Raw genomic sequence first — 22,215 nt, 5'->3', positions numbered from 1 at the left:
TAATCTAGTTACTTACAGTTAAAGGGAACGTGTAATCAGTTTTATGCTGCCGAAACCACGGCCACTATAATACAGGCATTGTGATTGTGGGACACTATGATATATATCCTGTGTATAGGGGATAAGAAGTAAGATAGGGGAGAACCCTTTAAGCTCTGTAGTATACAGGATTTGATCAGTAACCGTATGATGGTAATATGAATGGTGATATTTCTTCTTTCCTTCCTTCCTCCATAAACCCGTGGGCTCTTGTCTTTCTTGTCCTGTGTTTAAAACATTTTTTTTATGGATGATGGAGAAGATGGCAGTCGTGCCCTGGGGGCAGCTACAAAAGGTTGGTAGGTCGGGGGCCCAGGCCCACAATTTCAGATGGCCGCCCTGATCCTTAGTGTTAGATGTGCACAATGCTAGGTTTATCTATATGCACAGGAGTGTGTCCATAAACATACCAGGAATGCTGCCTACAACTCATTCTTGCCCTTTTGTTGCTGCCAAGTCCAAACACGCCACAATGTCAAAACCCCCTGACCTGTTTTGGATGACCTTAAGAAATCGTATTTTTGGCAATCCAGCATCTGTCACGTTTGGGACACAACAATTCTTATTGCTAAACAGTTGACCAGTTGTTTGGAGGACTTTGGAGAACAGAGCAAGGTCTCTTGTTAGGCAAATGTTACACTGAATTTCACTGACCACTTCTCTATACTTTCTTTATTTATTCCACTTTCCACTAAGGATGTTAATTTCTTACAGTTCCTAGTTTACAATTCATGGCTGGTTATTGGCCACTTGATCACTTCTTTATCCTTTCTTTCAAAGCTAAAAAAAAAAATGCATTTCAGTGGCAGCATGTTAAAGGGCATTTCATTGCTCTGTAGATGCGCAGGACAACAATGCCATCTACTGGTAGTAAATGTTAACTGCACTCACAAAGATCCTTTTTTTTATTTTTTTTTATTTAGTTAAGAAAATAGAATATGTAACAATAGCTAACAGGTTGTGCCTCACAGGGCTATAGAAAATATATTTATTATACAAATAGTAAGTCATGCCAGTGATAATATTCACTTCTAGGGTTTAAATTGATAGAATACATGTAACAATTATTATATATCTACAGGATTTACTGTTGATCATTGTTATAGATTTGTTATTGGAATTGTAACATATGTAGAAATATGATGAGCTGTGGACATGAATTTTAGCTGAAAAGGCATTGGATAACCAAAGTAAACCCACAAGACTGTGACAGCAAGTTATGAGGATATCCATCACCATCAAAATTGTCACGTTTATTAATATTATCCTATTAGTCAAAATCTTTACTGTATCCACATTGGGGGGTGTAGACAATTATATGGAATAGCACATCATTGCTCAGTAAATTCAATATAATCATAGCATATAATAGTCCCCTTTGGACACTTAAAGGGATTATCCACCATAAGGTGATTTTAGTACATACCTGGCAGACAGTAATGGACATGCTTAGGAAGGGTCTGCGCTTGTCTTGGGGCTAAATGGCTAATTTGTGAGATTACCATAGCTGTGGCTAGCTTTTTGTGAACTGGGTATTTCCTGTTGGTGTTTGTTCTCTCAAACTACACATCCCATAGTTCCTTGTTTTTAACTGTTAGGTCACTTTCCTCCCTCCCACACATCAGCCACCCCACCCATTGAAACACAAATGAGTTGCATTCCATTCAAAAGATCAGTGTTTTCTAACCAGGGTGCCTCCAGCTGTTGCAAAATGATCTCTCCCCCAACCAGCGGTTGCTTCACCCATTGAAGAAGGACAGGCTCCTTTTGCATACCTGACTAGTAGTGTCATGTTTCGCACTGCAACATGGGAAACACTGAGACCTAAGTAATTTTGTATGCTTTTAAAAAAAAATATATTGGGGCGAAAATCACAGAAGAATTGGGAGACCACCGTTACACCCAGATACAGACACTATATCATGAACTACACTAACTTTACAGCCCCTGTAGCATAGTCAAATAAAAAAAATGCCTGGAATACCCCTTTAAAAAGTGCAAAATAAATAATAGAAAAAATGTTTATAAACATGTAAAACTCCCCTAATAAAAGTTTAAATCACCCCTTTCCCCCCTTTTCAAATAAACAAAAATAAACATTTTTTATTCCTGCGTGTGGAATTGTCCCATTAAAGTATACCATCATTGATCCTGTACAGTTAACAGTTTAAATGCCAAAGTCCACAATTGCTTATTTTTGGTCACATCACAGAACATATGAATAAAAAACGATCAAAAAGTCCCATTAAAACAACAAAAAAAGCGCTCATACAGCCCTGTAGAAAGAAAGAAGTTATAGGGGACATACTTTGTATAAAAAGTTAGATTTTTTTCCTAAGTAGTACAATTATAGAAAAACTAATTAAATATGGTATCCTTTTCATCACATTGATCCACAGAGTAAAGATAACATATGTCATTTTACCGTACAGTGTATAGCATAAAAACAAAAACCTCCAAAAGGTGCAGAATTGCTTTTTGTTGTTGTTTTTTTTTATATTTTTTTCTATTTTCTATATATTTTTTTCTGTACATTTTGTGGTAAAATGAAAAAAGTCATTACAAAGTACAATTGGTCTTGAAAAAAACAAGCCTTCATATAAGTCTGTGGATAGAAAAATAGTAATGTCTCTGAAAAAGAAAGAAGGAAAAAATGAAAACGCAAAAATGAAAATTACCGTATATACTCGAGTATAAGCCGACCCGAGTATAAGCCGAGACCCCTAATTTCAACCCAAAATCCCAGGAAAAATTATTGACTCGAGTATAAGCCTAGGGTGGGAAATACCTCATCCCCCCCTGTCATCATCCAGACCCGTCATTAACATCCTCATCATCATCCCCTTGTCATCATCCCACACATCCCCCCTTCATCATCCCCTTATCCCACACATCCCCCTTCATCATCCCCTTATCATCCCACACATCCCCCTTCATCATCCCCTTGTCATCATCCCACACATCCCCCCTTCATCATCCCCTTATCATCCCGCACATCCCCCCTTCATCATCCCCTTATCATCCCACACATCCCCCCTTCATCATCCCCTTATCATCCCGCACATCCCCCCTTCATCATCCCCTTATCATCCCACACATCCCCCCTTCATCATCCCCTTGTAATCATCCCACACCCCCCCCCTTCATCATCCCCACCCCCATTCATCATCCCCACACCCCCCCTTCATCATCCTCTTCTCATCATTCGCCCTCAGTGGTCTTCAACCTGCGGACCTCCAGAGGTTTCAAAACTACAACTCCCAGCAAGCCCGGGCAGCCATCGGCTGTCCGGGCTTGCTGGGAGTTGTAGTTTTGAAACCTCCGGAGGTCCGCAGGTTGAAGACCACTGCGGCCTTCAACATCATCCAGCCCCCCTCTCACCCCCTTTAGTTCTGAGTACTCACCTCCGCTCGGCGCTGGTCAGGTCCTGCAGGGCTGTCCGGTGAGGAGGTGGTCCGGTGAGGAGGTGGTCCGGGCTGCTATCTTCACCGGGGGCGCCTCTTCTCCGCGCTTCCGGCCCGGAATAGAGGCGTTGCCTTGACAATGACGCAGAAGTACGTTGGCAATGAACGCACCTCTGCGTCGTTGTCACGGCAACGTGACTATTCTGAGGCCGGGCCCGAAGCGCTTAGAAGAGGCCTCCCCGGTGAAGATAGCAGCCCGGAACCACTATCCCACCGGACCACCTCCTCACCGGACAGTCCTGCAGGACCGGACCAGCGCCGAGCGGAGGTGAGTACTCAGAACTAAAGGGGGTGAGAGGGGGGCTGGATGATGTTGAAGGCCGCAGTGGTCTTCAACCTGCGGACCTCCGGAGGTTTCAAAACTACAACTCCCAGCAAGCCCGGACAGCCGATGGCTGCCCGGGCTTGCTGGGAGTTGTAGTTTTGAAACCTCTGGAGGTCCGCAGGTTGAAGACCACTGCGGGTGGGGGAGTTCACTCGAGTATAAGCCGAGGGGGGTGTTTTCAGCACGAAAAATCGTGCTGAAAAACTCGGCTTATACTCGAGTATATACGGTAGCTGTGTTCTCAAGGCCAAAATGTGCTATCCTTAAAGGGGTATTCCAGGAAAAAAAGGGAAAAACTTTTTTTTTTTTTTTTTTTATATCAACTGGCTCCAGAAAGTTAAACAGATTTGTAAATTACTTCTATTAAAAAATCTTAATCCTTTCAGTAATTATCAACTGCTGAAGTTGAGTTGTTGTTTTCTGTCTGGCAACAGTGCTCTCTGCTGACAACTCTGCTTGTCTCGGGAACTGCACAGAGTAGAAGAGGTTTGCTATGGGGATTTGCTTCTAAACTGGGTGGTTCCCGAGACACGTGTCATCAGAGGGCACTTAGACAGAAAAGGACAACTCAACTTCAGCAGCTCATGAGTACTGAAAGGATTAAGATTTTTTAATAGAAGTAATTTACAAATCTGTTTAACTTTCTGGAGCCAGTGGATATATAAAAAAAAGTTTTTCCCTGGAATACCCCTTTAAGGGGTCAAGCAGGGGCGTTACTAAAGGGATGCAGAGGTAGCAGTCTCACTGGAGCCCTGGTGTCTAAGGGGGCTAAAAGGCATTTCTGCCCCATAAGAAAACACCAGTATTATAAATGACACAGTAAGCACAGGGCCTTGAAGCTAAAAGTTACGTCTCTGGGATTAAAGGAGATCTGCAGTCTTAGACACTTATTCCCTATCCTTTGGATAATCGCTGGGACCAAACGGGATCTCCTGTATGGGGCCCCGGCTCTGCCGTGGCTCTCCCATGCAGAAGGTATGTCGGCTGCAGCATGACGCCATGGCCGACACGCCCCCTCCATGTATCTCTATACAGCCTTTGGCTGTCTGGGCATGCTGGGAGTTGTAGTTTTGCAACAGCTGGAAACACTCTCTTGGGAAAACACTCCTCTAGTGGCTGCATCCTTCAATTACTAGTGTGCAATAAAACAGAAGACTGTTCACACTTTATATCTCGCTTTACTACAGATTGAAATATATGGAAGTTATGGTTCTTCAGTCTATCAGTCCATGGCCATCATGACGGACCATGTAAATAAAAAACTACTAATGATACTTGTACTAGTTATCAGGTCAAGTCTCATAAAATGTAATATACCCATTAAAAAAAAAAGGAAAAGAAAAGAAAGAAAAAATGATATCTCTATCTATCTACAGATCTATATATATATATATATATATATACACACAATACAGAAATTTAGGTGCACTACTGTGGTAGATGTATACAATGACATTGGCTATCCCTCAACACTGATGTTAAAATTGAGACATTCGCCAATGTATCCTTATATGAAGGACACACCAGAGCCCGCACACCAACGCCAAGGTTTCTCAAAATGGCGCGGGACCTACGTTAATCCTACCTGTGCGTGATAAGCAAAACAGGGGCCAGTGGGCAATTACGGCAGCATTCGGCTGACTCACAACCTCCTCCCAGATACCCTCCAGCGTGACTGAGCACACATGCAATGGGAGGAGGGAGGCAAGCTGCAAGCCCCACCTGAGTTGGCTGATATAGGTGCATGGCCTCACAGGTGCTACCTTAATGCTGCCTTGAAGATATTCAAGGCACATTACATATGGAGTTTACACACCTCCAAGTATAAAATGTAAACAAACAACAAAAAACGTGGTCTCAAATGGCTGGAGGTGCTCAACCCCAAATGCGGTTGTGCATTTATACTTAAATGCATACAATGGAGGATGCCTGCAGCGGACTACAAGTGCCACAATAGAATCCTACACCAGATAAACGGTGTGGATGTGTAACAATAATAATTATGCAATACAGGAATATGGGCGGGCTCTGGTGTGTCCTTCATATAAGGATACACTGGCGAATGTCTCCATTTTAACATCAGTGTTGAGGGATAGCCAATGTCATTGTATACACATCTACCACAGTAGTGCACCTAAATTTCTGTATTGTAGTATTCTAATTGTTACACATCCACACTGTTTATCTGTTGTAGGATTCTATTGTGGCACCTGTAGTCCGTTGCAGGCATCCTCCATTGTATGCATTTTTGTGCTAGGGATCGCCCCTAGCAACGGACTACAAGGGCAGGATCTGCTCCCCCAGTATAAATGCACAACCGCATTTGGGGTTGAGCACCTCCAGTCATTTGAGACCATGTTTTTTGTTGTTTGCTTATATATATATATATATATATATATATATATATATATACTTATATACATATATATTTATAATGAATACTAATACACTGCTCAAAAAATAAAGGGAACACTGCTGGACTAAAGCATCCGCCAACTGCTGGACAGTCTGTGGTGCAACGTGGCGTAGGTGGATGGAGCTAGACATGATGTCCCAGATGTGCTCAATTGGATTCAGGTCTGGGGAACGGGCGGACCAGTCCATAGCATCAATGCCTTCCTCTTGCAGGAACTGCTGACACACTCCAGTCACATGAGGTCTAGCATTGTCTTACATTAGGAGGAACCCAGGGCCAACCGCACCAGCATATAGTCTCACAAGGGGTCTGAGGATCTCATCTTGGTACCTAATGGCAGTCAGGCTACCTCTGGCAAGCACATGGAGGGCTGTGCGGCCCCCAAAGAAATACCACCCCCCACCATTACTGACCCACCGCCAAACCGGTCATGCTGGAGGATGTTGCAGGCAGCAGAATGTTCTCCAGGGCGTCTCCAGACTTTGTCACGTCTGGCACATGTGCTCCATGTGAACCTGCTTTCATCTGTGAAGAACACAGGGCGTCAGTGGCGAATTTGCCAATCTTGGTGTTCTCTGGCAAATGCCAAACGTCCTGCACGGTGTTGGGCTGTAAGCACAACCCCCACCTGTGGACATCGGGCCCTCATACCACCCTCATGGAGTCTGTTTCTGACTGTTTGAGTGGACACATGCAAATTTGTGGCCTGCTGGAGGTCATTATGCAGAGCTCTGGCAGTGCTCCTCCTTGCACAAAGGTAGCGGTCCTGCTGCTGGGTTGTTGCCCTCCTACACATCTCCTGATGTACTGGCCTGTCTCCTGGTAGCACCTCCATGCTCTGGACACTACGCTGACAGACACAGCAAACCTTTTTGCCACAGCTCGCATTGATGTTCCATCCTGGATGAGCTGCACTACCTGAGCCACTTGTGTGAGTTGTAGACTCCTTCTCATGCTACCACTAGAGTGAAAGCACCGCCAGCATTTAAAAGTGACCAAAACATCAGCAAGGAAGCATAGGAACTAAGAAGTGGTCAGTGGTCAGCAGGTGCAGAACCACTCCTTTATTGGGGGGTGTCTTGCTAATTGCCTATAATTTCCACCTGTTGTCTGTTCCATTTGCACAACAGCATGTGAAATTGATTGTCAATCAGTGTTGCTTCCTGAGTGGACAGTGGGATTTCACAGAAGTGTCATTGACTTGGAGTTACATTGTGTTGTTTAAGTGTTCCCTTCATTTTTTGGAGCAGTGTATGATTAAAATTACAGGCCTCGCTCTTCTTTTTAAGTGGGAGAATGTTCACTTTATTAATTTTTTTTTTTTTTTGAGTAATGAAATAATACACCAAAGCACGAGTGTCAAGCCTCAGCTTTTAACAGATCAAAAGTGAAAAGCTCACTGGACCCTAATGCGAACCATATGTTGTTCTATTTAATTTAGTAGAATAACAGTACTTGGCTGCATTTTTATCCAATCTATGCTTCTTGTTCCCTCTAGCATTACAGGGTTACTCCGCTCCCCAGTGTCTGAAACATTGAGTTCCTGAATGCTGTGTGCGGGCTTCTGTGTTCACGCCCGCCCCCTCGTGATGTCACGTCCCGCCCCCTCAATGCAAGTCTACGGAAGGGGGCGTGCAATGTGTTATGATTGGTCAACAACTAAAACAAAGAAAGTCGTGTGTGAGAACTTCTGGAAATCAGCCCAGCTCAGGTCATGCCCTCTGCAATTTAGATAATAACGAATAGCTGTACACCATGAAGCACCAGCAGTGAGTGTAAACAAATCACCTTGCCACCGTTCTGAAGGGTTAGGCTATGTTGGCACAGAAAATATCTGTGCGGACATTCCACAGGAATGCACCATCTCATAGACAGCTACGCTTTCCGTGCAGAAAGAATAAACAGGTTAATTCTTTTTGCGGACACAGAATTCGGAATTTCGGTGCCAGGAATTCCATGGAAATTTGGAGTTGTGAGCATAGCCTTAATCTAACAAAACCAGGCAAATAAAAAAAAATGTAAAAATTAACAACAGGTACACATTAAGCCCTACATTTAGCTTAGGTGTCTATTGCAGGAAATGCTCTCACTATATACTCTAATGACTTTACAGACTTCTTTTAGCCGGGCATAGGAAAAGCATATCCTTAATAAGCATACATAGGTTGATGCCCAAGTATACTGAAGGCTTGCCAAATTCCCGTTCCCAAGGTGCTGTAAACCTAGCCTTATTTATAAATGTATTTGGCATCTTTTAGAATTCATCTGATTATTCACTTTTAGTTTGGAATCTTTTGTTTTAGAAACACTAAGTGGTTACAATTGTACTCTTGAAATGGTGCACCATGGGTGAATGGCATGGAATGACGTGTGACACATACAGTAATGACCAAAAAAATGATTGCAGAAGATTGAAGGGGTACTCCTCCCCTAGACATGTTATCATAAAATATCTGATCTCGGGGGGTTTGGCCGCTGAAACCCCCCCCAGGATCTATAGGCTGGTGCTGCTGCGTTATGGTCATGGAAGCCTGTGCTTCTGTGATCATGACTAGTGATGAGCGGCATTGCCCATATTCGAATTTGCAATATTTCACGAATATATAGACGAATATTCGTCTTATATTCGCGAATATTCACTTATTCGAGGAAGAATACGGGGTGGGCAACTTTACTATTGGTTGCTAGGGATGTTGTTGATAACCTCTGACAAGTGTATCTGCATCATTCTAATTGACCCACCAGTGAAAAGAAGGAATATGCGAATATTCGTATTTGAAAATATTCTCATATGCGAATATGCGGAAAAAAGTGAATATTCGTAATTTCGAATATATAGTGAATATATTCGCAATATTCGCGAATTAGCAAATTTGCAATATTTGCAATAAAAATTAAAAATGTGAATATTTGAGCCCAACACTAATCATGACGTGACACCACGCACCCTCCATTCATGTCTGTGGGAGGGGGCATGACGGCTAGTTCACAGCAGTCACGCTTCCTCCCATAGACATGAATGGGGGGCAAGAACCCTCCAATGGATAGAGGATAACATGTCTAGTGTCGGAGTACCCCTCCATTTTCCATTTTGTTTCATTTCTATTCTTGTTGTTTAGGCGACTTTATTTGCGTTCTTTGTTGTCTTTTTATCCCCCACTTTGTTTTCCTATCTTTGCTTCTATTTCCTGTTTCTTGCTGTGCTGAAAACTACAAATCCCAGCATGCCACATGCCTTGCTGGTTTGGGGTGGCTCTTTTTTTTGTTTGTTCCGCCCTTTACCCACCCTACTATTTTCCCGGGTTGGCCACCTTATACACAACACACTAATATAATCAGCCTTGGTTGGGATACACTGTCATACACACACAAAAGGGACTACAACTCCCAGCATGTGTCATTCAGGAGTCTTCAGTCTGTGGTATAACACCAGCATGCTGCCTCTGTAGTCTCCTGGGGGTTGTAGTTCACCACACCTCTGTAGGGCATACACCAGTGTTTCCCAACCAGGATGCCTCCAGGTGTTGCAAAACTACAACTCCCAGCATGCCCTGACAGCCTTTGGGCATGCTAGGAGTTGTAGTTTTGCAACAGCTGGAGGCACACTGGTTGGGAAACACTGGTGTAACATGATGTGTATGCTGAATAGGCTAGAACAGTGTTTCCCAACCAGTGTGCCTCCAGCTGTTGCAAATCTACAATTCGCAGCATGCCCAAAGTCTGTCAGGGCATGCTGGGAGTTGTAGTTTTGCAACAGCTGGAGGCACACTGGCTTGTAAACACTAGCATACACACACAACAGGGACTACAACTCCCAGCATGTGTCATTCAGGAGTCCCTCTTCACATATAGAGATCATTCCCAGTATGAGATTTATTCCCCTGTAGTCCATACATTCCCAGCCCGTGCACCTTCTCATCCTCCCCTTCAGGTAACACTTATCTTCTCTGTGAGGTCCTTCTCCTGTGCAGACCTGTGTCCTTAGAATACAGAGCAGGGGGGAGGGGAGGAGCTGTGTACTCAGCTGGATGAGATGAGGGGGCGTGGCTTATTTTTCTCATGCAGACAGAGGAAAAAAAAAAAAAAAAAAGCTGTGACATCTTGTCCACAACAGACTCAGAACTGTGCACAACAGTAAAAGAAAACCCTCTGAACTACAGAACTTCCTGCCCAACAAACAGGTAAGAAAAACACACACATGCTGCCAAAACATAGAACACATGTATATTGCAAAAAAAACTAATCTTACAAAGAAGATGCCATATAGTCAAACAAATTAACCACTGGAGTACCCCTTTAACGGTAGATTCAGGCATGCAGTTTTTCTATTACGGGGTGCTGTGGGCAAATATTAGCTGGTAGTCAATAGAGAGGTGTGAAATGCCACACCTACATGGGGGTTTTGTTTATGAAGGTCACTGCATGCTCTGGTGTTTTTTGCTCCGATTTTGTAGCTTTCATTCCATAGACCTCTATAGGTTGAAATTAACTTCAGAAAAGATTGTGTGTTTATAGTGCCCCCAATAGAAAACCTTGCATCAGATGGATTGTAATAAGAAATGGGAACACATACAGTATACTCATTTTTTTTCAGGCTAAAAAATTTCCACACAAAATTGGTGTCTAATTGAATCCTAATAGAAATATTTGCACATTTGTGTTTTGGGTCCACTCCTGTTTTTGGATAAAACTACTCACCAAACTACTATGTGTCAGGTCTTACAGGAGTCTGGTATTGTATCACTGACAAAGATGTAGAGGTCACACATGCTCAAAGACTATGTGGTATTCTTTATTCTCCTCATTCCTACTAGGCATTTCCAAATAACATCAATAAGAAAGGTTGCCTTGGGGAAGTGGACTTTTTTTTTTTTTTTTTTTTTTTTTAATAAAAATAAAAAAAGTAAAAGTAAAAAAAATGTCAATTTCTGATAAGTGGACCCCCAGGTATGACCTTTCACCCTCTGCTTCCTTCTCGCACAGTAACCGTCTCATTGGACTCCAGTTCTTTCTTTTTCTGTTCATAAAGCTCTAAGAGATACTTGTCCGGCTTTATTTTGGCCTCATTCAGTTCTAACATTATCTTCTCAACTTTTTGTAGGTTCTTTGCATTCTTCATACTCCGTCCTGCAATGTATAATTTGAACTCTTCCAGTTCAATAAGTTTACAGGTGTCCACCTCACAGATGTTTTTCACTTCTACAGATTTGTCCACTTTAGGAAAGAAAACAAGACCAGATAATTTCTCAATTGTCTCAAGAGGAACCTTGTATTCGGGCAGCTGATGCTGAAAGCTGATGGGAACATTGGGAACAATAAAAGCTCCTTCAGCAAGAGTCTCATCCGACGTCTTCTTCCTGGCGAGGATGACCTTGTAAAGATGTGTGGGCACCGCTACATCGTCCTTACCAATAACCTGGAAAGGAGGGGAGAAAAAATCAACAAAATCTTCTCTACACCGAAGAGATTATAGTGCAAAATCATAAGCTACAGTGTCACTGCTCATCTAGATTTCCACTTCATTCTTTCCACCAGATCCCTTATTTACTAGTAAAGTTTATACGTTACTGGCTTGTAAAAGTTTAGAAAACCAGAGGGGTGTTTCACATTTTGGATCACTATCAATTAGCCCGAGCCAAGGGTGTCTACCACTTGGGGCTCATCTTGCCCGTGCTTATTGGTGGACCACTTATTTTAGTGGCATTTGTGAAATACTTAATTCCCCTGTGGTAGCACTCAAAAAAGGATCTAAACAATGGCAGCTTGGTCTCCCCTCAGATGATTTTTGGGGGTCTCATTAGCTGGGCACTATATCATCAGATCTAGGAGAACCTTTTTAACAAAAAAAATAAAACTTGAACACTTAAAAGGAGTACTCCGGTGCTTAGACATCTTATCCCCTATCCAAAGGGGACCCCCGTGATCTTGCACGCGGCACCCCGTTTGTAATCAGTCCCTGGAGAGTATTCGCTCCGGGTCTGATTACGGGCAACCACAGGGCGGCCGGCGTGTGACATCACGCCTCCGCCCCCGTGTCCCGTCACGATCCGCCCCTCAATGCATGCCTACGGGAGGGGGCGTGACAGCAATCACGCCCCCTCCCATAGGCTTTCATTGAGGGGAGGGGGCGTGATGGTCGTCATGCCCCCTCCCATAGACATAAATGGAGGCGGTGTGGCGTCACGTCCGCAGTCCTGGAAACACAGGAGTTTCTGAGACTGTAGAAGCAGCCCCGCATAGAATGCGGGTGCTGCATGGAGATCACGGGGGGGGTCCCTGCGGTGGGCCGCCGGCGATCAGAAATCTTATCCCCTATCCAAAAGAGATGCATTTGGCCAGAATACCCCTTTAAAGCTCACATGAAGATGATACCACTGGTGAACACCATAAGGCTATGTTCAAACGGTAATGTCCCTCTGTGCGGCAGAACATGGATGGCAATGCATTTCCGTGCGGACTCCACAGAATAGATAGAAATGTCTATTCTTTCTGCGGACACCAGAATTTCTGCACCAAATATTTCCAGCGCAAAAATTGTGCATGTGAAAAGCGCAGCAGTATGTAATCAGAACATAAGAGGATGAAGAAGTGCTAGGACTGCACACTTCCACAAATGCCAAAGATTATTCTAAGGCAGGACATTATTCCATGGAAATACTGCGACCTTTTCACAATCTGCCATTTGCTGCCCCACAAAGAACCATTTACTCTACATTACTCTCTTTGGGACCTCATTTAAATTCCAAATGTCTAATTTATCAAATTAGAATCTCCTTCTGCTAACAGAACAAATAGGAGGCTCGTAATGAGAATATGCGTGTCTTTCTTCCTCAACTAAAAAATTAAGTGGATGTGAGGCTGATGATAAGACCAACCTCATTTCACGACTGAACGCTTCTCAACACAATCAGCCAGGTGCAAAAAGCAAAGTTCAACCAGCCTGAGGAGCGCGCACTGTTTTCTGGTCTACACCGGCTGACCGGTCATCTCTGAAGTGACACTCATCAACATGTGATGGTAAACAATGACTTACCGGATAAGTGACACTTTTCTTGCCATCCTCATGCTGCATGGGTAACGTCAGAGGACCGCTCACAATCCAAACATCATCAAACCGTTGCGTCAAGTCTCGACAATACATTTCAAACCTGAATGGACATTTCACAAGATCAGGGAAATTAGCCGCTGTTATTGTGATGTTTGGCAAAACTCTTCTAATTAGAATACAAGTGCATTGGCCAGGTTTATAGCTACTGGTTGAGAGTATGTCTTTTCTGAGTTATTCTTGTCATACAAGCTAGATCACCAACTCTTAAGGGGCAATAATTGTCAAAATAAATGTTTATAGATAAGGTTGCTCTAAATTATTTACCCAACAAGAAAATACTAATTTGTCAGCTGATCGTGTGATAGCCTGGGGGATGTAGGGTATGGGGAGTGTAGCTGTGCGGTGATTAAAGGGTGCTTGTTAACTCTTCCTATTCGTGACGCCAGGGTGAGGGCTCCTCAGTAATGCTAGTCCAACCGCCACCCTTCCCAAGAGCGATAGGGAGGTAGATAATAATAGAATGTCCACAACCGGAGAGTTTTCTGAAACAGGTATGACTTTTACTGAAGATTTACTGCAAACTTCATAAACTGAACAGTCTCAATGAGTACAACTGCTTTCCTTGGAGATTGTTTAGGTATTATGTGCTGTTCCACTGGATTTAGGGGATTTAGTTGCGGTCCAGTAGTCACGCTAGCATTAGCGGGGGTAGTTTAGAACTCACGGTTTTAGTTCAGCTGAGGTGGGTAGGTTTTCAGGCCTAGCGTGTCTTTGCAAGTTGCGCAGATCCGTCCTGCTAGTCCGGCATCCACGAGAGCAGCAACCCAAGAGAGCGATAATTGGCTACAGCTCCCTTATATGAGCAGGGGCTGGACTAGTGCTAATTGGTCCATACTTGTGTCAATCACCATTACAAAGACTCGTGGGCAACACGTGACCTAAGGACCTCCAAAGGTCCTCCAACATACCATAGAGGTTATTACCATGGTCACATGACCGAAGGTCCTGCGACGCTAGACAAGGTAAGTACTATACATTATTCTAGATATAAATTATTTATTAAATATATACAGGTATTAATATTAGAGAATTAGACTTGAGGAGAGGCGATTAGGGGCTGTCCCACCTGAGGGACCCTACCTGAGCGTAGTTACTCTGACTTTGGGGACCTCTACACTAGGTACGGTATGCAATATGGTACCGAAACACCACAATCGTATCATTTATGAAGCTACACATCTCCCTGTTTATTTAGAGATTTGATGAAGCAAGACATCACAAGAGCTTTCAGTCAGGTAAGCTGCTATGACATCACAACTGTAGTTTAGTAAGGTAAGCTGCTATGACATCACGAGTGTATTTCAGTCAGGTAAGCTGCTATGACATCACAACTATATTTCAGTAAAGTAAACTGCTATGACATCACAAGTGTACTTCCGTCAGGTAAGCTGCTATGACATCCCAACTGTATTTCAGTAAGGCAAGCTGCTGTGACATCACAAGTGTATTTCAGTAAGGCAAGCTGCTGTGACATCCCAACTGTATTTCAGTAAGGTAAGCTGCTGTGACATCACAAGTGTATTTCAGTAAGGTAAGCTGCTGTGACATCACAAGTGTATTTCAGTCAGGTAAGCTGCTGTGACATCACAAGTATATTTCAGTAAGGTAAGCTGCTGTGACATCACAAGTGTATTTCAGTCAGGAAAGCTGCTGTGACATCACAAGTGTATTTCAGTAAGGCAAGCTGCTATGACATCACAAGTGTATTTCAGTCAGGTAAGCTGCTATGACATCACAAGTATATTTCAGTAAGGTAAGCTGCTATGACATCACAAGTATATTTCAGTAAGGTAAGCTGCTATGACATCACAAGTATATTTCAGTAAGGCAAGCTGCTATGACATCACAAGTGTATTTCAGTCAGGTAAGCTGCTATGACATCACAAGTATATTTCAGTAAGGCAAGCTGCTATGACATCACAAGTATATTTCAGTAAGGTAAGCTGCTATGACATCACAAGTATATTTCAGTAAGGTAAGCTGCTATGACATCACAAGTGTATTTCAGTCAGGTAAGCTGCTATGACATCACAAGTATATTTCAGTCAGGTAAGCTGCTATGACATCACAAGTATATTTCAGTAAGGCAAGCTGCTATGACATCACAAGTGTATTTCAGTAAGGTAAGCTGCTATGACATCACAAGTGTATTTCAGTAAGGTAAGCTGCTATGACATCACAAGTGTATTTCAGTAAGGTAAGCTGCTATGACATCACAAGTATATTTCAGTCAGGTAAGCTGCTATGACATCACAAGTATATTTCAGTAAGGTAAGCTGCTATGACATCACAAGTATATTTCAGTAAGGTAAGCTGCTATGACATCACAAGTATATTTCAGTAAGGTAAGCTGCTGTGACATCACAAGTATATTTCAGTAAGGTAAGCTGCTGTGACATCACAAGTATATTTCAGTAAGGTAAGCTGCTGTGACATCACAAGTGTATTTCAGTAAGGTAAGCTGCTGTGACATCACAAGTGTATTTCAATAAGGTAAGCTGCTATGACATCACAAGTGTATTTCAGTAAGGTAAGCTGCTATGACATCACAAGTGTATTTCAGTAAGGTAAGCTGCTATGACATCACAAGTATATTTCAGTCAGGTAAGCTGCTATGACATCGCAAGTATATTTCAGTAAGGCAAGCTGCTGTGACATCACAAGTATATTTCAGTAAGGCAAGCTGCTATGACATCACAAGTATATTTCAGTAAGGTAAGCTGCTATGACATCACAAGTATATTTCAGTAAGGTAAGCTGCTATGACATCACAAGTATATTTCAGTAAGGCAAGCTGCTGTGACATCACAAGTATATTTCAGTAAGGTAAGCTGCTATGACATCACAAGTATATTTCAGTAAGGTAAGCTGCTATGACATCACAAGTATATTTCAGTAAGGTAAGCTGCTATGACATCGCAAGTGTATTTCAGTAAGGTAAGCTGCTATGACATCGCAAGTATATTTCTGTAAGGTAAGCTGCTATGAAGTCGCAAGTATATTTCAGTAAGGTAAGCTGCTATGACATCACAAGTATATTTCAGTAAGGTAAGCTGCTATGACATCACAAGTATATTTCAGTAAGGTAAGCTGCTATGACATCACAAGTATATTTCTGTAAGGTAAGCTGCTATGAAGTCACAAGTATATTTCAGTAAGGTAAGCTGCTATGACATCACAAGTATATTTCAGTAAGGTAAGCTGCTATGACATCACAAGTATATTTCAGTAAGGTAAGCTGCTATGACATCACAAGTGTATTTCAGTAAGGTAAGCTGCTATGACATCACAAGTATATTTCAGTAAGGTAAGCTGCTGTGACATCACAAGTGTATTTCAGTCAGGTAAGCTGCTATGACATCACAAGTGTATTTCAGTAAGGTAAGCTGCTATGACATCACAAGTATATTTAAGTAAGGTAAGCTGCTATGACATCACAAGTGTATTTCAGTAAGGCAAGCTGCTGTGACATCACAAGTATATTTCAGTAAGGTAAGCTGCTATGACATCACAAGTATATTTCAGTAAGGTAAGCTGCTATGACATCACAAGTATATTTCAGAAAGGTAAGCTGCTATGACATCACAAGTATATTTCAGTAAGGTAAGCTGCTGTGACATCACAAGTATATTTCAGTAAGGTAAGCTGCTATGACATCACAAGTATATTTCAGTAAGGTAAGCTGCTATGACATCACAAGTATATTTCAGTAAGGTAAGCTGCTATGACATCACAAGTGTATTTCAGTAAGGTAAGCTGCTATGACATCACAAGTGTATTTCAGTAAGGTAAGCTGCTATGACATCACAAGTGTATTTCAGTAAGGTAAGCTGCTATGACATCACAAGTATATTTCAGTAAGGTAAGCTGCCGTGACATCACAAGTATATTTCAGTAAGGTAAGCTGCTGTGACATCACAAGTGTATTTCAGTAAGGTAAGCTGCTATGACATCACAAGTGTATTTCAGTAAGGCAAGCTGCTATGACATCACAAGTGTATTTCAGTAAGGTAAGCTGCTATGACATCACAAGTATATTTCAGTAAGGTAAGCTGCCGTGACATCACAAGTATATTTCAGTAAGGTAAGCTGCCGTGACATCACAAGTGTATTTCAGTAAGGTAAGCTGCTGTGACATCACAAGTGTATTTCAGTAAGGCAAGCTGCTATGACATCACAAGTGTATTTCAGTAAGGCAAGCTGCTATGACATCACAAGTGTATTTCAGTAAGGTAAGCTGCTATGACATCACAAGTGTATTTCAGTAAGGTAAGCTGCTATGACATCACAAGTATATTTCAGTCAGGTAAGCTGCTGTGACATCGCAAGTATATTTCAGTAAGGCAAGCTGCTGTGACATCACAAGTATATTTCAGTAAGGCAAGCTGCTATGACATCACAAGTATATTTCAGTAAGGTAAGCTGCTATGACATCACAAGTATATTTCAGTAAGGTAAGCTGCTATGACATCACAAGTATATTTCAGTAAGGCAAGCTGCTGTGACATCACAAGTATATTTCAGTAAGGTAAGCTGCTATGACATCACAAGTATATTTCAGTAAGGTAAGCTGCTATGACATCACAAGTATATTTCAGTAAGGTAAGCTGCTATGACATCGCAAGTGTATTTCAGTAAGGTAAGCTGCTATGACATCGCAAGTATATTTCTGTAAGGTAAGCTGCTATGAAGTCGCAAGTATATTTCAGTAAGGTAAGCTGCTATGACATCACAAGTATATTTCAGTAAGGTAAGCTGCTATGACATCACAAGTATATTTCAGTAAGGTAAGCTGCTATGACATCACAAGTATATTTCTGTAAGGTAAGCTGCTATGAAGTCACAAGTATATTTCAGTAAGGTAAGCTGCTATGACATCACAAGTATATTTCAGTAAGGTAAGCTGCTATGACATCACAAGTATATTTCAGTAAGGTAAGCTGCTATGACATCACAAGTGTATTTCAGTAAGGTAAGCTGCTATGACATCACAAGTATATTTCAGTAAGGTAAGCTGCTGTGACATCACAAGTGTATTTCAGTCAGGTAAGCTGCTATGACATCACAAGTGTATTTCAGTAAGGTAAGCTGCTATGACATCACAAGTATATTTCAGTAAGGTAAGCTGCTATGACATCACAAGTGTATTTCAGTAAGGCAAGCTGCTGTGACATCACAAGTATATTTCAGTAAGGTAAGCTGCTATGACATCACAAGTATATTTCAGTAAGGTAAGCTGCTATGACATCACAAGTATATTTCAGAAAGGTAAGCTGCTATGACATCACAAGTATATTTCAGTAAGGTAAGCTGCTGTGACATCACAAGTATATTTCAGTAAGGTAAGCTGCTATGACATCACAAGTATATTTCAGTAAGGTAAGCTGCTATGACATCACAAGTATATTTCAGTAAGGTAAGCTGCTATGACATCACAAGTGTATTTCAGTAAGGTAAGCTGCTATGACATCACAAGTGTATTTCAGTAAGGTAAGCTGCTATGACATCACAAGTGTATTTCAGTAAGGTAAGCTGCTATGACATCACAAGTATATTTCAGTAAGGTAAGCTGCCGTGACATCACAAGTATATTTCAGTAAGGTAAGCTGCTGTGACATCACAAGTGTATTTCAGTAAGGTAAGCTGCTATGACATCACAAGTGTATTTCAGTAAGGCAAGCTGCTATGACATCACAAGTGTATTTCAGTAAGGTAAGCTGCTATGACATCACAAGTATATTTCAGTAAGGTAAGCTGCCGTGACATCACAAGTATATTTCAGTAAGGTAAGCTGCCGTGACATCACAAGTGTATTTCAGTAAGGTAAGCTGCTGTGACATCACAAGTGTATTTCAGTAAGGCAAGCTGCTATGACATCACAAGTGTATTTCAGTAAGGCAAGCTGCTATGACATCACAAGTGTATTTCAGTAAGGTAAGCTGCTATGACATCACAAGTGTATTTCAGTAAGGTAAGCTGCTGTGACATCACAAGTATATTTCAGTAAGGTAAGCTGCTATGACATCACAAGTGTATTTCAGTAAGGTAAGCTGCTGTGACATCACAAGTGTATTTCAGTAAGGTAAGCTGCTATGACATCACAAGTATATTTCAGTAAGGTAAGTTGCTATGACATCACAAGTATATTTCAGTAAGGTAAGTTGCTGTGACATCACAAGTGTATTTCAGTAAGGTAAGCTGCTGTGACATCACAAGTGTATTTCAGTAAGGTAAGCTGCCGTGACATCACAAGTATATTTCAGTAAGGTAAGCTGCTGTGACATCACAAGTATATTTCAGTAAGGTAAGCTGCTGTGACATCACAAGTGTATTTCAGTAAGGTAAGCTGCTGTGACATCACAAGTGTATTTCAGTAAGGTAAGCTGCTGTGACATCACAAGTGTATTTCAGTAAGGCAAGCTGCTGTGACATCACAAGTGTATTTCAGTAAGGCAAGCTGCTGTGACATCACAAGTGTATTTCAGTAAGGTAAGCTGCTATGACATCACAAGTGTATTTCAGTAAGGTAAGCTGTTATGACATCACAAGTATATTTCAGTAAGGTAAGCTGCCGTGACATCACAAGTGTATTTCAGTAAGGTAAGCTGCTATGACATCACAAGTGTATTTCAGTAAGGCAAGCTGCTATGACATCACAAGTATATTTCAGTAAGGTAAGCTGCTGTGACATCACAAGTGTATTTCAGTAAGGTAAGCTGCTATGACATCACAAGTGTATTTCAGTAAGGTAAGCTGCTGTGACATCACAAGTGTATTTCAGTAAGGTAAGCTGCTGTGACATCACAAGTATATTTCAGTAAGGTAAGTTGCTATGACATCACAAGTATATTTCAGTAAGGTAAGTTGCTATGACATCACAAGTGTATTTCAGTAAGGTAAGCTGCTATGACATCACAAGTGTATTTCAGTAAGGTAAGCTGCTGTGACATCACAAGTATATTTCAGTAAGGTAAGCTGCTGTGACATCACAAGTATATTTCAGTAAGGTAAGCTGCTGTGACATCACAAGTGTATTTCAGTCAGGTAAGCTGCTATGACATCACAAGTGTATTTCAGTAAGGTAAGCTGCTATGACATCACAAGTATATTTCAGTAAGGTAAGCTGCTATGACATCACAAGTGTATTTCAGTAAGGCAAGCTGCTGTGACATCACAAGTATATTTCAGTAAGGTAAGCTGCTGTGACATCACAAGTATATTTCAGTAAGGTAAGCTGCTGTGACATCACAAGTGTATTTCAGTAAGGTAAGCTGCTGTGACATCACAAGTGTATTTCAGTAAGGCAAGCTGCTGTGACATCACAAGTGTATTTCAGTAAGGCAAGCTGCTGTGACATCACAAGTGTATTTCAGTAAGGTAAGCTGCTATGACATCACAAGTGTATTTCAGTAAGGTAAGCTGTTATGACATCACAAGTGTATTTCAGTAAGGTAAGCTGCTATGACATCACAAGTGTATTTCAGTAAGGTAAGCTGCTATGACATCACAAGTGTATTTCAGTAAGGTAAGCTGCTATGACATCACAAGTGTATTTCAGTAAGGTAAGCTGCTGTGACATCACAAGTATATTTCAGTAAGGTAAGCTGCCGTGACATCACAAGTATATTTCAGTAAGGTAAGCTGCTGTGACATCACAAGTGTATTTCAGTAAGGTAAGCTGCTATGACATCACAAGTGTATTTCAGTAAGGCAAGCTGCTGTGACATCACAAGTGTATTTCAGTAAGGTAAGCTGCTGTGACATCACAAGTATATTTCAGTAAGGTAAGCTGCTGTGAAATCACAAGTATATTTCAGTAAGGTAAGCTGCTATGACATCACAAGTATATTTCAGTAAGGTAAGCTGCTATGACATCACAAGTATATTTCAGTAAGGTAAGCTGCTATGACATCACAAGTATATTTCAGTAAGGTAAGCTGCTATGACATCACAAGTGTATTTCAGTAAGGTAAGCTGCTGTGACATCACAAGTGTATTTCAGTAAGGTAAGCTGCTATGACATCACAAGTGTATTTCAGTAAGGTAAGCTGCTATGACATCACAAGTATACTTCAGTAAGGTAAGCTGCCGTGACATCACAAGTATATATCAGTAAGGTAAGCTGCTGTGACATCACAAGTGTATTTCAGTAAGGTAAGCTGCTGTGACATCACAAGTGTATTTCAGTAAGGCAAGCTGCTGTGACATCACAAGTGTATTTCAGTAAGGCAAGCTGCTGTGACATCACAAGTGTATTTCAGTAAGGTAAGCTGCTATGACATCACAAGTGTATTTCAGTAAGGTAAGCTGTTATGACATCACAAGTATATTTCAGTAAGGTAAGCTGCTATGACATCACAAGTGTATTTCAGTAAGGTAAGCTGCTATGACATCACAAGTATATTTCAGTAAGGTAAGCTGCCGTGACATCACAAGTATATTTCAGTAAGGTAAGCTGCTGTGACATCACAAGTATATTTCAGTAAGGTAAGCTGATGTGACATCACAAGTGTATTTCAGTAAGGTAAGCTGCCGTGACATCACAAGTGTATTTCAGTCAGGTAAGCTGCTATGACATCACAAGTGTATTTCAGTAAGGCAAGCTGCTATGACATCACAAGTGTATTTCAGTAAGGTAAGCTGCTATGACATCACAAGTGTATTTCAGTAAGGTAAGCTGCTGTGACATCACAAGTGTATTTCAGTAAGGTAAGCTGCTATGACATCACAAGTGTATTTCAGTAAGGTAAGCTGCTATGACATCACAAGTATATTTCAGTCAGGTAAGCTGCTATGACATCACAAGTGTATTTCAGTCAGGTAAGCTGCTATGACATCACAAGTATATTTCAGTAAGGTAAGC

General features: G+C 41.6%; 1 protein-coding gene across 5 annotated transcripts in view; it reads right to left on the bottom strand.

The window, feature by feature from the left end:
- Window positions 1-10,824: 10,824 nt before the first annotated feature.
- The window catches only part of EXOG (exo/endonuclease G), a 97,608-nt gene continuing 86,217 nt past the window's right edge, over window positions 10,825-22,215 (bottom strand). For all 5 annotated transcript variants that reach the window (XM_056519638.1, XM_056519640.1, XM_056519643.1 and 2 more), the window contains 2 exons: window positions 13,278-13,392; window positions 10,825-11,660 (listed from right to left, as the gene is read on the bottom strand). In XM_056519638.1, coding sequence (XP_056375613.1) covers window positions 11,202-11,660; window positions 13,278-13,392 — 574 coding nt within the window. In that variant the 3' untranslated portion in view covers window positions 10,825-11,201. The remainder of the gene's footprint in view (window positions 11,661-13,277; window positions 13,393-22,215) is intronic.

This window comes from Hyla sarda, chromosome 5 (assembly GCF_029499605.1).
Source record: "Hyla sarda isolate aHylSar1 chromosome 5, aHylSar1.hap1, whole genome shotgun sequence".
NCBI classification, from domain to species: domain Eukaryota; kingdom Metazoa; phylum Chordata; class Amphibia; order Anura; family Hylidae; genus Hyla; species Hyla sarda.
Note: the sequence above shows the minus strand (reverse complement) of the source record. Positions and strands in the feature narration are given on the sequence as shown.